General features: G+C 38.0%; 1 protein-coding gene across 1 annotated transcript in view; it reads left to right on the plus strand.

The window, feature by feature from the left end:
* Nucleotides 1-16,393, plus strand: part of C5H4orf17 (chromosome 5 C4orf17 homolog) — a 260,042-nt gene that overhangs the window by 200,337 nt on the left and 43,312 nt on the right. The window contains 3 exon segments of the mRNA XM_057502468.1: nucleotides 1-128; nucleotides 2,974-3,861; nucleotides 11,092-11,291. The exon segment at nucleotides 1-128 is cut by the window's left edge and continues 40 nt beyond it. Of these exon segments, the coding sequence (XP_057358451.1) occupies nucleotides 11,159-11,291 (133 nt within the window). The 5' untranslated portion in view covers nucleotides 1-128; nucleotides 2,974-3,861; nucleotides 11,092-11,158.

Here is a 16,393-nt window from a genome sequence, read left to right on the forward strand (position 1 = left end):
TCAGCACTATAAACCCAGAACCTTGCACAATGCCTGGTACATAGATTTTCAGAGAAAATTCTGGAAAGAATGATATGCAGCATGTGGAGTGAAATATTGATTAAAACAAAAACAGCATTAACAGAAAGGTAAGAGGAAAAATAAAATGCAGCAACACAGAGGCCTCAGCTACAGTGAGAATAAAAGCTGAGAGTGAGCGAGAGGCAGCAATGAGAATGATCAATATTGAGAAGGAAGCAGAAGCCTGATTGCTTTCCATCTTCTCTCTCTATATATAAACTGTCTTTTTCATCACACTCAGATTCTGCCCAGTAGCATTCTCCCAGTATAATTCCAATAAAAGTTATTTATTTTCAAAATGTCTTTGAGAGAGATATGGCACACACAGATACATACAGGGTCAAAAGAGTGAAGTTACAGTGGTAGATACGTGCCTCCTCTTCCTGCAGGTCCCCTACCCACCCACCTGCACACACACACAATCACACTTATATATCATATTAAAATAGTCAAAGAAAAAGGCCTCTACTTGACCCTTCTTTAGGCAGTCATCTCTAATTCTCTCAAGAGTTTGATCCTGAGGGATGTATTGGGCTTCCGCTAAGGTTCCTTTCAATTTGACAGGTCTTAAGAAAACCCCGCCGCTGCTTGCATTACTAACACTATCTGTAGTACGTTAGAAGTGAAAGGTCCCAAAACTGTTGTGAGTTTGCTTATGGGTCTTGGAATCGTTACAGAGTTTTGGGACTCTGCAGAATGCTGCAGCAGCCTAGATGATGCCCTTGCCGCTCCCTGTCCTCCATCAGTGTTCTCCACATGAGCTCCTGCCTGGACATTTAAATCTCAGCTTAAGGCAGAGTTAACTAGTGATTTTAAAAACAATGTCTATGGTAATCAGAAGCAAGAAACCCTGTTCATTGTCGACAGGCATTTTGAATATTGTTATGGGCTGGATCCTGTCCCTCGGAATTAGTGTTTGCTGTTCTAATTCCCAGTGTGACTACTTTTGGAGACAGGGCCTTTAAGGAGGTAATCAAGTTTAAGTGAGGTCATAGGGTGGGTCCTAATCTAATAGGACTGGTGTCCTCATAGGGACTGGAAGAGCTCACTCTCTCCATGCACGCACAGAAGAAAAAATCAACGGCAGTTTTCTTCTGTAGGGCCAGCAGGTGAGCTTGTCTGATCTTGGGGAAGGCCTAGGTCTTCTTTAAAAGGGCTGCCTGATTAGGTCAGACCCATGCCCAAATCATATCCTATTGATGAACAGACTTTTATGAAGTCAAAGTATTTATGACTAGGGGTTTTAGTTATATTTGCAAAACTCTTCTATCTTTGCTATAGAATATAGCCAAATCACAGAAGGACATCCAGAGCCACAGGTGTGCCCAAAATCAAAGGCAGGAGGATTATATCAGGTGTACACACTGGGGGAGGTAATCTTGGGGGCCAGTTTAGCATGTTTTCTACTACACTTTCATCAGTGCCTTTGTTGTGCTCTGGGGATCATCCAGGATTATTTTCTGTGGTTGCAGATATGTATTGCAAACTCGGTGCTGAGTCATGTGCTTCCGAAATTGACAGAACAGAGTACAGGGTGGGCAAGACAGCAGATGAAAATAATGTTATTCTGCCATTGTTTTAAATTAGCATTTTTAACTTTTCATAAAATATTTATATTCCCTTCTTATATGTTCATCAGACATGGGTGACATTTTTATAGGAAATGAGAAACAAGGACAAAAATAAATAGGCTTAATCAGTTCACAGTTTCAAGATATGTCCACATTACTTATACATGGAGCATCAAAATGGGCCTAACAGAGTGTCCTGCATATTCATAGTTGTATTAATCTGATAGGGCTGCCATAGCAGAATACCACAGACTGGGCGGCTTAACCAACAGAAATTCACTTTTTCACAATTCTGGAGGCTGGAAGTCCAAGATCAAGGTGCTGGCAGAGTTAGTTTCTGGTAAAGCCTCTCTCCCCGGCTGGTGGACGGACTCCTCCCTGCTGTGTCCTCACATGGCCTTTCTTCTGTGCGTGCATGGAGAGAGCGAGCTCTTCCGGTCCCTATGAGGACACCAGTCCTATTAGATTAGGACCCACCCTATGACCTCACTTAAACTTGATTACCTCCTTAAAGGCCCTGTCTCCAAAAGTAGTCACACTGGGAATTAGAACAGCAAACACTAATTCCGAGGGACAGGATCCAGCCCATAACAATATTCAAAATGCCTGTCGACAATGAACAGGGTTTCTTGCTTCTGATTACCATAGATGTTGTTTTTAAAATCACTAGTTATTAGTCATACATTCATGCACATATTCCAAGAAATCTCTCAGTCTCTCCATCTGTTTTCTATCTTTGCTGAAAGGGTGTTTTGGATGGGTAGTCTGTTTGTTACCAAAGTAGCAAGGGTACACGTGCTGCTGCCCTGAGCAGTGAGCCAAGCAACCTCTGCCTCTTGGGTGTGACAGAATTACTGCCAGTCATGCTCAAACACACCGGTAGTATCATTTTTCCTAGTAATGAGACAAGTAAGGTCCTCATAGGTCTTCATAAAGGGAATATAATAGAACCACAGTTACATAGTCAGGGGTATGTCTCCCTCTGATGGACTCCTGGCCCTCTCTAAGGAAAGGTACAACCACATAGATTATAGGTACCTCTTACACGGGGGTTAGGTAAAAATGTCAGGATCTGTGGTAGACTGCTGTTTATAATTGAATGTATGTTTTCTCCCTCTTTTGCTAGTAACTGAGCCTCAGTTTTAGAAAGGGGTGGCAATGTGCACTATGAAGAATTTACATTGCAGCTAGAAGTGGTCAGTGCATCTGAATTATTGCCTGAGACTCACGGAAAGGCTCTTACGGAGGGAGCACAGAGCTATAGTGTCCATTGTCTGTTCTTACCTGCCTTCCCTCTTGTTTTCTGCCCGGACTATGGCTTTGATGTCTGGAAATACAATAGCTGGATGACTGGACCTTTAGGAACCATCTTGGATAAGAGTTAACTTTAAGAAGAGAAGCTACATGTGAAGAGAGATGGACCAAAAACATGGAGCAAGCCTAGCCCCATCATGACACCAGGGAATTTCTAAAGCTGCTGTGAACTCTTGAATTCCTTCACATGAGGGAGAAAATAAGTCTCTGTTACTAGCTGTGTAAAGGAAATTCCTAAGTGAGACAAAGTGTGAAATGAAAATCTTAACAGTTGTATCTCCATGTTGTATACTTGAAACCCATATAATATTGTATCTCATATGCTTCAAATAAAATATTGTTAAAAAAAAAGAAAATCCCCAAATACCAAAACTACCTTAGAAAATCATTTAAATGCCCCATAAAATGCTGTAAAGTAGTGTGGCATAAGTCCTGAAAGGACATAGGCATGTGGAAATGTTGAGTCTTTAATTTTGGGGTCAAGAAAACAGACTAAATTGAGCTCTCTCTCCTTGCATTGCCTTAAATTAAATATTTGCCCTTTAGAGATGATCCATATTGTTTCAGAGACTGTAATTCAGAAATTAAAAATCATGTGTGTTCTGAAGAGAAAAATATTGGGAAGCACCAGTATATATAATCCTAGAGCTGATAGCAACATATGTGTCTGTCTATGTGTGTGTTGTATATATGGAATTACTAAATATGATTACATATTCACTTTTCACAGGTAATTTTATGACATTATTAATGATTTTTTATGACTTTTAGTAAACATTTCAATTTTTTTCGGACCGCTGAACAAGTCATCAGCATGGACATACTGACCACTACAGCAGGATGACTGGGGTATTTTAGTCATGTACACTTTTCCCCCAGAGGTTTTGGATGAGCTAAATTTGGTTCCATCTGGATGGTATGTATTCTTTAAGCAGAACTGGGGGGAGAATTATCAGTAAGATTGAATTGCTTTCTTTCCTCTTCCTTTTTTTTTCTTGCATTTGACTCCACTCTATAATACATCCCAAACTGAGAAAAGTCACTGCCGCCACATAGTTTTGTTAAGCGGTGGGTGAGTGGAGCTCTGAGAAGAATGTCAGGTGGAGAGGTTCTGAAACTCAGATTTCCCTACGGAATGTTATCATGTTGCTAAGTTGTACAGTGTATCTTAACAACCAGAGAGCCATATAGGCCCCTTGGTGCAAGAGTGGGAGAAACTGGAGGGAGACAATTATATTCTGGAAGCATTAGACATTAGGCTCTCTCTGCCAATTAAAGATTCCCAGCTCAAGTGCAAAGATTTAAGGAAATCAGCGATAACTCAGTATAGACCCATTTATGAGGCTTGGAGAATTTCAACAGCCTTGGGTTCCTGTTAACCAGATCACCATCTTTTAAAACTGTCCTCAGGTATAATTTTGAATTTATCTTTAAAATAATTTTATAGAACTAGATATGATTTAGTTAATGGACCCCAAGTTCATCTTAAAGACTATTAAAAAGTTAAATCTCTCTTGAGGAAACAGAGTATTATCTTTTAAAGTAAACCACCTATTTTTGAGGAGATCATACAAATATAGTATGCTAAGTTTGTGGTATAAAGACATCCTATGGAGAACATTTAACTATATAAATATTTATTGTTCATATCCTATATGTTAGGTACTGGGAATACAGAGGTAGAAATTGGACTAGATTATTGCCTGCTTATTATATCCTTTGAGAGAAACAGACAATAAACAGAAATGTAAAAAAATGATATGAGAGAGTGACACAGACTATGAGGACAGCTCAAGGAGGGAAAGGGATAGAGCTCTCAAGGCTGGGATGACGGTGGGAACTATCTAAGAGAATGGTAAGGAAGCCTTTTCGAGAAAGTCTCCTTTAGAGCACTGAATGAAGTGAGGGAGGAAGCCATGAGAAGATCTGAGTGCCATCCATTCTAGGCCAGGGGATCTGTAAATGCAAAGTGGTTCACCACTCATCACCTAAACAGCAGTCTTTACATCCCTAGGAATTCATAGGAACGTTCAGCTGTTGTTCAATCAGATATTGTATTCTCCTTTTGTGGGCATTCTTTTTTTTTTTTTTTTTTTAGATAATTATTTTTTTATTGAAGGGTAGTTGACACACGGTATTACATTACATTAGTTTCAGGTGTACAACATAGTGATTCAATATTTATATACATGACAATTCTAGGTACCAGCTATCAACATACCAAGCTGTTACAATATCTTGACTATATTCATTACATCCCGGTTACTTATTATTTTACCATTGGAAGTGTATACTTTTTTTTTTTTTTTGTGAGGGCATCTCTCATATTTATTGATCAAATGGTTGTTAACAACAATAAAATTCTGTATAGGGGAGTCAATGCTCAATGCACAATCATTAATCCACCCCAAGCCTAATTTTCGTCAGTCGCCAATCTTCTGAGGCATAACAAACAAGTTGTTACATGGAGAACAAATTCTTACATAGTGAATAAGTTCTTACATGGTGAACAGTACAAGGGCAGCCATCACAGAAACCTTCGGTTTTGCTCATGCATTATGAACTATAAACAGTCAGTTCAAATATGAATACTCATTTGATTTTTATACTTGATTTATATGTGGATACCACAATTCTCTCTTTATTATTATTATTTTTAATAAAATGCTGAAGTGGTAGGTAGATACAAAATAAAGGTAGAAAACATAGTTTAGTGTTGGAAGAGAGCAAATGTAGATGATCGAGTGTGTGCCTGTAGACTATGTGTTAATCCAGGCTTGACAAGGGCAATGAAACATCCACGTATGCAGAAGATTTCTCTCAGAACGGGGGGGGTGAGGTTCTAAGCCTCACCTCTGCTGATCCCCAATTTCTCACCTGATGGCCCCCCTGCGACTGTGCCTGTCTTATGTTGTTCCTCCCTTGAGGAATCTTATTGTGGGCATTCTTTTTACATACATACTCTCTTGGACTAAGAATATTCATATTTAATACAGATTTGTATGGTATTTTCTAAGTAACAATGTCAGGAATTAGTACTAGATGATTAAGAATGCTTTTAAAACCACCTCTTTTGAGGATTTTGTGTCAGGCAGTCTAAATAAAATTTAGTAATATACTAATATATAGGTAGATTCAAGAGGCTATGGGAAAGGAAATATTGCTCTCAGAAGCACTTACACAATTTCCTGAATGGTGATTGGTAATTTTAATTAGATTTTCCCACAGTTACCTCTGTACAGGTTTTTCTTTACCTCTTCAGAGGGAAAAGAGTGTTAGCATCACAATGAAAACAGAATTACAAATGGAACTCAGCTCCTTCCACTCAGCAAATCTTTTGGGAGTATCCTGTAAGTCAGGAGGTCTCAGCGTAGGTCTTGAAACACACAGGTAGTGACGGAGAGCCAAGATATTTACTAACGATAGCTAAAATGTTCATGTTTGTAAACTGTTTAGTTTTTAAAAGGAACTGATACAAAGAAGGGTAGGTTCTTTAACACTAACTCTGGCATTTATTTGCAAAGCCATGAGCGCACCTGTTTGGAAAGATTAGAGTTAGAACCTGGTTATATGGCTCTTCTGAGTCACAGTTACTGACACACCATAGCTGTGGTGATTGAAAAGTTTTTCTTTTTACTACTTTGCTTCCTGACAATTTGGGGATACATTCTTTAAAATCTGGTAAGATTTTACATGTGATAGGAATATGTCTTTTATGAGAACATCATCTGTCATGTGTGTCATGATGGGAAAAATAGGCTGACAACTGCTGCTCTATTATTAGATAGCAAATACCTATTAAGCTAAGATACTAGAAACAAGTGTGAGTTTTTTGTTTTCATTGTTTTTTAAAATATATTTATTTATCACAAAACTGTATTTGGACCACAGTAAGTCCATTGCACATTTGTAAAAGTAACTACAACTGATTAGTCTACAGTATCTATCCATGATATACACTGACCAGTTTTACACTGATGGGTTTCTCTACTGTTGGTTTAGGAAAATCTTTAGTCACTTAATTATGAAATAAATGAAATTTCTTATCCCCCAACAAATAAAATATTCATCAACAAGTTATTTATTTCCTGGTCTCCACTTCTATTAATTCATTATTTTAGTAAGATGTTCTTTTCATATTTCTCTTGGGGATTTTTTGGGGAAAAAATTACTCTTTTATGTGAAATTGAATGATTCATTCATTTCTTCTAAGTTTATAGTCTTAAAAAATTACAATCCAAAACCAATACTTGTTATAAAGAGAAATCTTAATAGAGAAATATTATTCCAGACTAATTCGTGGACTTCAGAAGAATATTCATCAAAATCACTGAGCAGTGATTATCAACGAGTGTTGAAATCAATATAGACAACAGGTGGAAGAGAGAGATGTGGGCCATTATTAATAGTAACTAAAATAGTTTTCCTTTTCTTCAGGCTAAGGTAGTTTCTTTCTTTCTCTTTTTTAATTAGTAGAGTTTATTCTTTAGAGTAGTTTTTAAGCTTCCAGATAAAGTGTGCGGAAGTACAGGGAGTCCATATATCCCCCCTGCCCAGCTTTACCTATCATTAACATCTTGCATTAGGGTGGTACATCTGTTACAATTGAAGAACAAATATTGGACATTATTATTAACTGCAATCCTCTGTTTACATTAGAGCTCATTCTGTGTTATACAGTTCTGTGGGTTTCCACAAATGCATAATGTCATGTATCCACTGTTATAGTATAGGATGGTGTAGTATAGGCTAGTTTCACCATACTAAAAATCCCCTAAGCTCTACCTATTCATTATTCTCCCACCTCCCCTATGGAATTCCTGGCAACCACTAATCTTGTGTTTTTAATTGAAGTATAGTTGATATACAATATTATATTGGTTTCAAATATTAAACATAGTGATTCGACAGTTACCTACATTATTAAATGCTTACTCCCACTAGTGTTACTATCGGTCAAATAGAAAGATGTTACAGAACTATTGACTGTATTCTCTATGCTGTACTTTCATCCCCTTGACTAATCTATATTATGACTGAAATTTTGTGCCTCTTTATCCCCTTCACCTATTTCATCTATCCACCACAACCCCTTCCCCAGGGTAACCACCAGTCACTTCTCAGTGTCTGTGAGTGTATTTCTGTTTTGTTTATTTGTTTTGTTTTGTTTTTAGATTACACATGCAGTTGAAATCATATAGTATTTGTTTTTCTCTCCCTGGCTTATTTCACTAGTATAATACCCTCTAGGTCTATCCATGTTGTTGCAAGTGGCACGATTTCTTTCTTTTTTATGGCTGAATAATAAATATTCCATCATATATATGCACCACATCTTCTTTATCCACTCATCTATTGATGGACACTTTGGTTCCTTCTTGTAGTTCAAACCACTGATGTTATTGCTTTCTCCATAGTTTTGCTTTCTCCAGAATGTCATATAGTTGGAATCATACAGGATGGTCTTTTCAAATTAGCTTCTTTCAGTTAGTGATATGCATTTGAGTTCCCTCCATGTCTCTTCATGGCTTCATAGTTCATTTCTTTTTGGTGCTGAATGGCATTCCATTATCTGGATGTACTACGGTTAATTTATCCACTCACCTATTTGAAGGACACCTTGGCTGCTTCTAGTTATTGACAATTATGAATAAATATTCATGTGTAGGTTTCTGTGTGGGTATATGTTTTCAAGTCCTTTTGATAAACACTTAGGGGCACAATTGCTGGATCACATGGTAAGACTATGCTTAGCTTTGTAAGAAACTGCCTATCTGCTTTCCAAAGTGTCTGTACTATTTTGCATTCCCAGTAGCAATGAATGAGAATTCCTGTTGCTCTATATTCTTGTGAACATTTAGTGTTTTCAGTGTTGTGGATTGTAGCCATTCTAATAGATGTGTGGTGGTATCTCATTGATGTTTTGTTTTGCAATTCCCTAATGACAAAATTATGATCAGTATCTTTTCATATGCATGCTTATTTGCCATCTGATAATATTCTTTGATGAGGTGTTTGTTCAGATAACTTGTCCAGTTTTTAATTGGGCTACTTATTTTCTTACTGTTGAGTTTTTAGTGTTCTTTGTAAATTTAGATAAGTCTTTTATCACATATGTGTTTTGCAATATTTTCTCCCAGTCTGTGCTTAACTTTTCATCTTTTAACAGTGTCTTTCACAGAGCAAAGTGTAGTTTTGCCTTTCTGCAGGCTTGAGGTAGTTTTCTTTTTTCATCATTTGATCACTTGCTAGAACAATTCAAAGTACAACTTTGTCCTGAGTTGTTAATTTACTTCATTTCTGAAAATTTAAGTTTAAATCAAACTTTCAATAGCACTTAATGTAATTAGCTTTTGTAGAATTTTTAATGATATTTTTGGATAAAATATGTATATATTGCATTTATTCCTTTAACATTATTTTGAAACTTCCAATAGAAACAATAAAAACCATAATATTAGATGATTAAGTTTTTTGTAATCCAGCATCTTTTTAAATATAAGAGCAAGATGAATTTCAGACTTCCAGGAGGCACTGCAATTTCCATAAGAGGTGGAGGAAGAATTCTCTGCATTATTTGCTTGTTGACTTTATATACCAGAGTTTAAAGTATGTCATTACTCTTCAAATTAACCTAAGAGAATTGATATGGGGAAGACACACATAGTAGAATAGCTGAATATTTCAGCTGACATGTAAGAAGTCAATCCCATCAGGTTTCAGATGAGCAAATCAAAATCGAGGAAATAAAGCAATTCATCCATGGTCATTTTGCTCATTAATGGCAAAGCTGTGACCATAAATCCCATTTTAAGATTTCAGTTCAGTGTCATTTTCACTCTCCAAATTGCCTACTGTACCTTTTCCCCCCAATATAGATGAAAAAATGAATTGACTGACTTGATTGCACAAAAGGTTCCACACAGAAAGAAGAGTGAATCTAACTAAGGTTTGAGTTACACAGAGGTTAGAACTCCTCATTATTTATTAGGAGTAATAAGAGATATACTTTTTATTGTTATATAATAGTACTTTCTGAATTAAAAATATTTGACTATATTTTATGCAGCCCACTATAATTTTAGAATTTATGACAGTGTAATTCATAAATTATGAATTTTTCTGTGGCAACAGGACTGGTCATTTATATGCCATACACTCTGAATATCTGCCATGAAAAACTTGAACAGATTCTCTGATCTAAAAAGATAGTCAATGAGCTAAAAATATCTACCCCAACAAATTCTAGAGATCAATTTCTAGAATATGGGTGTGTTTTGACCCTGCAAATTATTGTGGTCAGAGAAACTCTCTGTGATGGTTAGAAATAAAATGTATAGTGCCCAGTACTGCTATAGTAAATAAGATTTCCATATAAGATAGGAAATATACAACAAAAAACAAAAAAATTCCTTCTTAAATATTAAAACTAATAAACCATCTTCAAGAAAGTTTAACTTTCCCATGTTCCCAATCCAGAATTTTTTTTTCCCCACATGATTGTGAATTCCCTCAGAGCTATAAGATTATCTTTTATCCCTTAGGCCTATGGCACTGTAGCTGTCTAATAAATGATTGCTGAGTTATTGAGAGAAAAGCATCAAGTATTATTGAATATTGCAAAGAACAACATGCCAGCAGTTCTCCAGTTTATCATCTAGATATAATGTAATTTTTTTGCTATCAGTTTTTTTCCCCTTCAGATTTTATCATTCTCTCAGAAGATGATATAAATTTAAGATTATGGTTTTCTTAAAGCATAATATGAAAGGTCCTTATTAATGTGAAACACACTTGTGAGTATGTTATTTGAAAGCTATCACTTAATTTACTGTATCAAAATTGATAATACACTTATTACATATTTTTATGTTGGTAAGCCAACAAAGAGACCTTAAATATAATTAAATATAGAGTGTATTTTAAATTTCTCACAAACATTTTGATTTCTCAGGGAAAATTTTTTCTGTCCCACCCATTTCTACATTGATTTCAATGTTCACAAAAATTCGGTCTGAAAGTAAAATAGTCTCATAACTCTTTTGATATGAGAAATAATTCAGTGCAAATAACAAGAAGACATGTTTGATGTGTAAGAAAATATCAAGAATTCCTTGTCAAAATGACTGTCATTCTGTGATTTCAGGTTCCGAGGACCTCTGAAAGTGAGGTTAACAAGGTAGACCTGAGTGGAGAGGGGAAACCAACACTCCATGAGCAGGAGCCTCAGATCCCCAGTGTCTGCTCTTCAGCTTGAGAGCAACGGCAGCCATGCCAGGACTAGAAATGAAAGTTGTTTTCTAGTCAGGCACACCCCTCATCCCCGAAGGGTCTGCCACATCAAAGGTAAGGCGACTCGAGGTCCTAGAATGTCTCTCTCCTTGCTACATTTGGGCTGCATGATGATTCTGATGGGTGAACCCAGGGGTCCTACTCAAAATATCTAATGACTGGTGGGGCACTGGTGTTCGCTGCTGGGACCGGAGGGCAGCCTTGGAGCTGGAGCAGAGGCCTGCGGGCCCCCTCTGGGCAGCGCTGACCATTAGCAAAGGAGCCTGGAGAGAGGCTGAAGGGGCCACTCGGGGAGCTCAGGGTAGCAACTAACCAATCGGTATGAAAGTATTTCAATATTTTAACAACCTGCACAGCCTTGCTGGCACCTATATGCTAAACATCAGCCCTGGAGAAGCATAGATTTGCCCTTCCCTCCCTCCCTCCTTTTCTGTCGCTTTCCTCTCTTCCTTCCTTCCCCCCCTCCATTTTTCCCACCCCGCATCTTTCCCTCTCTCCTTCTGGCTTTTTCTTTCTTTCACCTGTTTAAATTTAATTTCTGTAACATCGTATACTCCTAGTTTTTTCTCCCTGTCTCTGTGGCTTCTCTTTCCCAGTTTTTTTCTTTCTTTCTTCTTCTGCAGTAAATGTTGGTGTCTCTCACAGCTCGGTCTTCGGCCATCTTCTCTCTTCCATCTATACTGGGATAGAATGAGTCAAATTTACTCATTCACAAGCTTCAAGTCCATCTGCCGGCCAAAGAGTCTCCAGTGTGTGTCTCAGACTCAGGCCTCTCGCCTGAGGCTAGAGCTCTATGTGCCTCTGCCTATTTGACCTGCGCGTGAGGCACTAGATGGGCACCTTGAATTTTGCTCTTTGAAACTGAACTCTGGATCTTCCTTCAAAAGTGTGGGCCTGCAACTAGTCTACACTGACTGGTAAATGGGCCTCTAAATTTGGGGCCCTTCTTAAGCTCTCCCTTTCCTTCCCTTCCCCTTGCTATGCTTTGCTTGATTTTGTTGCATTTTCTTTGAAATATTTTGTAAATGACACCACTTCGCTCCATGACCAACGTTAGAGCTCCATTCTAGGCCATGATTCTCTCTTGCTCTGATGCCTACTTTTACAATTTGTGGTGTCGTTGTTGCTCTACTTCCACCCAGGTCCTCATCCAATCCATTCTCCACAGAACAAGCAGAAAGATCACTAAAATATAAATTTAATTGTTTAAGTATCCCACTCAAAACCCTCCAGAGGCTTCCCGTCCACTTGGGATAATGTGCATCTTGCCATTGGCTAAATTATTCCCTCTACGATGTGGCCTCTGCCTCTTACAGCTCGTCTCATATCAGCACCCACCCTGGATTATACATATCAATATATACATATGCCACACTGCACTTTTTTCAGTTCCTCGAACATATAACAAGACCTTTCCCACCTCTGGATTTTCACTCATACTGTTCCCTCCAGCCATAAAACTCCTCCATTATTTGCTTTCTCTTTTTTTCATGATTTGGTTTAAATGTCACTTTAAAGGGACATCTCAGGCTCCAAATCCTCACTCTAAATTGGATTTCCTCATAGTATATTCTCATACTCTATATTTTCTGTCAGAGCAGTTTTCCTCGATCAGGTTCTCTGGAAATAGATTCTGAGACAAAGATTTACCTGAAGAAGTTTATTGGGGACAACACATATAAGGAGCAAAGGAAGCAGGATTGAGCAAAATTTAACTGTGATGCAGACATAATAGAGGCCTCAGCAGTCCCACAGGAGGGGGAGCAGTGGGTGATTCTGGGGAGATGTTTCAACTTGAGGCAACAGGGTGAGGCCTTTGTAAGCCCCATAAGCCACCTGTTGATCAAGCTCCCACTATGCATGAGAGCACATGCTCTTCAGCTGAGAGCAGTTCCCCGAGAGGGATGCAGGGTGAGCCATCAGCAGCGGGCACACCTGGCAGGTGGGGAGATGAGTACCTAGTGGCATGATCTAGGTAGGTGGGAGGTGCACCAGTGTCCAATTCAGCAGTTATTGCAGCTTATGACTAAACATTTTTTATTTGGTTAGTATCAGATATCTTCCACTAAACTGTGTGCTCCTTCCAAGTAGAAGGTGTACCTGTTTTGCTCACCACTTACTTGAATTTCCCAAGGAGTGGCTGCCACCTGGGAAGTGCTAGATAAATTCTTGCAGAAGGAAAGAAAGGAGTTTAAATCATACCTGCTTACAACTGTAGACCACTGACAGATTCCAAAGCCATCTATGACTTCTTTATTGTAACATCTGTTTGCTTTCCTTGGCCTTCGTTTTCCTAATTCCCTTTAGGAATTTGTCTTTGGTGATCACCTAACCATTCTGCTTGATTATAATTTTTTTCTGCATTTAATTATAATTTTTTTCTATGAAGATAAATACTACTGAATTGAGTATAATTTTATTCTGACTTTAAATACTTGAAAGTACTTGATATATACCTCTTCTATATTTTAAATCACACTGTGCCTTGAATTTTCTTATTCCTATAATATAGCATAAAATGGTTGGCAGGCAACTGAATTTTATGTCTTTAAGTCCCCTATAAAGCCTACCACAAAGCCTTTCACATAGAAATACATGTTCAACTGAATAGAAATTTTTTTAGAAATATTTCAAGGATGTACATGCTAATTCTAGAAAGCCTAGTCACTGGAATTATCTGAGAAAGAGAAGAGCAGAAATCTGCTTTATTTTGATTATTAATGGCTATGTTGAAAGTCAATGTGTGCTTTGAACCCACACTCAGCACAAGGACACTACAACTAGTTTGACTAGTTTTATCCCAATGATAATTCTTACAGTCTATTTTACCAACACTCAAACATTTAGTCTGCAAAATCTAATGTTATTCTCATGGATATATGCTTAAAAGAGTAAATCATTAAAAGCTTATTCATTTTAAGAAATGTCAATTTAAAGTCTGCTATTTATAGTATGTATACACACTTCGCTAAGAACACAATAAAAATTTCTGCTCACAGTGTAGTTGGAGAAGATAGAAACGCAGAAAAATAATTATGACACAGTATGTTATGTGCAATGATACAAACATGCTGCAAGTTCAGACACAAGTACAGAGACAGAGGAATCACTGGAGGGGTGTCAGAAGTGCATTCACAGAAGTTTGGGTTGAGAGATCCATATGAGTAACATTAAGAACTTAGACATTTATTGGATTTGAGAGATGTAATAAGCATAGAATTACTACCAGGATTTTAGATTGGTTGCCTGGGTGGATAGTGTGCCAACCAGTTAGTCTTGAGCACACAGGAGGAAGAATGTATATCAGAGTAAGATTATAAGCTTCATTCCAAACATGCTGTACACGATGTGCTGATGGAACATTCAGGAGGAGATTGCCAAGTAGAGGACAGGATGTAAGAACTTGGAGCCTAAGGGTTGAATGCAGTTATAAAATAGACTTGAAAGACATTATTCTATAAAACTATATTGCTATTAGCTAAGAGTGCAAAGAAACCCCCATAGAACTATGAAAAACACAGGGATGGATAGACACAGATAATCCAGTGAAAGAGACAGAAAATAAATGGCAGAGATGCTGGGGTAGAACCAGGAAAATGCTGTTTCTGAAATTGGAGAGAAACGATTTAAAGAAAGAGGGAGCAGTAAATGGGATCATCCATAGAAAGATTGGTGCACATAAAAGATGAAAGTTTTCCATTCAGTTTACAAACTAGTGACTTCTACAAGCTCCATTACATAGGCTAGGAAAATCTTGAATTTATGGACATGAATATATTAAAATCTTACATTTACTTGACAGAGGTTTTCAAGCTGTACTCTGAAGAGTTGTGAAGAATGCAGGCAGGAGACAAAGATGGAGTAAAATGTGTTTGAACAAAGAGCACAGTAGCCAAAGAAGTTTGAATATCACTATTGTATGGAAAAAGCATTATATTTAGTAATGAGATTAAATGAGACTTTTTTTTCACTTCAGAATTTTTGCTTGAGCCAAATTACACAATCACCCTGCATGACTTGCTAAGAGGTGATCAAAACTTGGCCGTGGCATGGCAGCCATGGCCTGCCTTCAGGCTCCTTTCTTACTTTAGAGAAGGGTGAAGGTTCATAGAAAGGACAGAGAATTTTCTTTGAACTGAGTCTTTGGAGTGCTGTGCACTTCTCCGCCCCTCCATGAGGAGCAGTGGTAGCTGCCTTCACCTACACCTGCAGGGCTTTCCAGGGAACCATTTCTAGAGAAAGGGGTGTCTGCAGAGAGGGAGACTGAGATTTCACAGGCTAACTAGTCCATGCCTGTGCTGTTCCTGGGCTTCCCTACACTGTTTCTGCAGTGGAATATGGAGAGACTGTTCTTGGGGCAAACTTGTTTTGTCTTCTATGCTATCGAAGACACGGAGAATGGTATCTGACTCTTCTAAAATCTGAAGACGAGCTGGTTGGAGCTGGTTAACTGTCAGTGTGCAAAGACTGGGGGTAAGTTGTTTTTCCACAGAGGACTGGGCGAGGGATCTTGTTCCTGCCCAGGATCTTGCCAGAGATCAAAAGAAAGTTGGCTTAGAATTCTTTTGAAAGGAGCAGCCAAAAAGGATTAGCTGCTACAACAGGATAACTCCAGCCAAAGGAGGGTGTGTGGCATTAACTCTTGAAGTCAACGGGTGCCAGAAGAGATGTTAATTATTACCTGGTAGGTCCATTACCCATGGTAGTGAGCAGTGTCAGAGATTCCTCTGCCAGGGGTCTCCAAAGAACCTGCAAAAATACCTCATGAGAGGAACAGTCAGCATTTCCTCTCACGTCACAGATGCCCCAACACTAAATTAAAACGCTGCTAAGCAAGTAAAACTTTGTGTCCCCTTCACAACTCCTCCATCCCCACCCCAAATCTGGAGGAGTTACAAGCAGAAAAGGAAGGGTGGAGGAAAAATAGACCAGCCTCCTCTTTTCCCTGCTGGTCTGTAACAGCTGCATCAGCACGGGCTTGAGGAGGAGGATGTGAAATGATACTAATATGTTTATAGCACTACTGTGTTGATGTTAAATATTTGGCATTTTTGATGGAGAGTTTTGCATAAATGAAAAATTATTTACAATTACTTGTTATTTAAAATTTTTAAATTAATAATTCCAATTCTACTTGTTCTAACTTAAAATTTAAC

This window comes from Manis pentadactyla, chromosome 5 (genome assembly GCF_030020395.1).
Source record: "Manis pentadactyla isolate mManPen7 chromosome 5, mManPen7.hap1, whole genome shotgun sequence".
NCBI lineage: Eukaryota > Metazoa > Chordata > Mammalia > Pholidota > Manidae > Manis > Manis pentadactyla.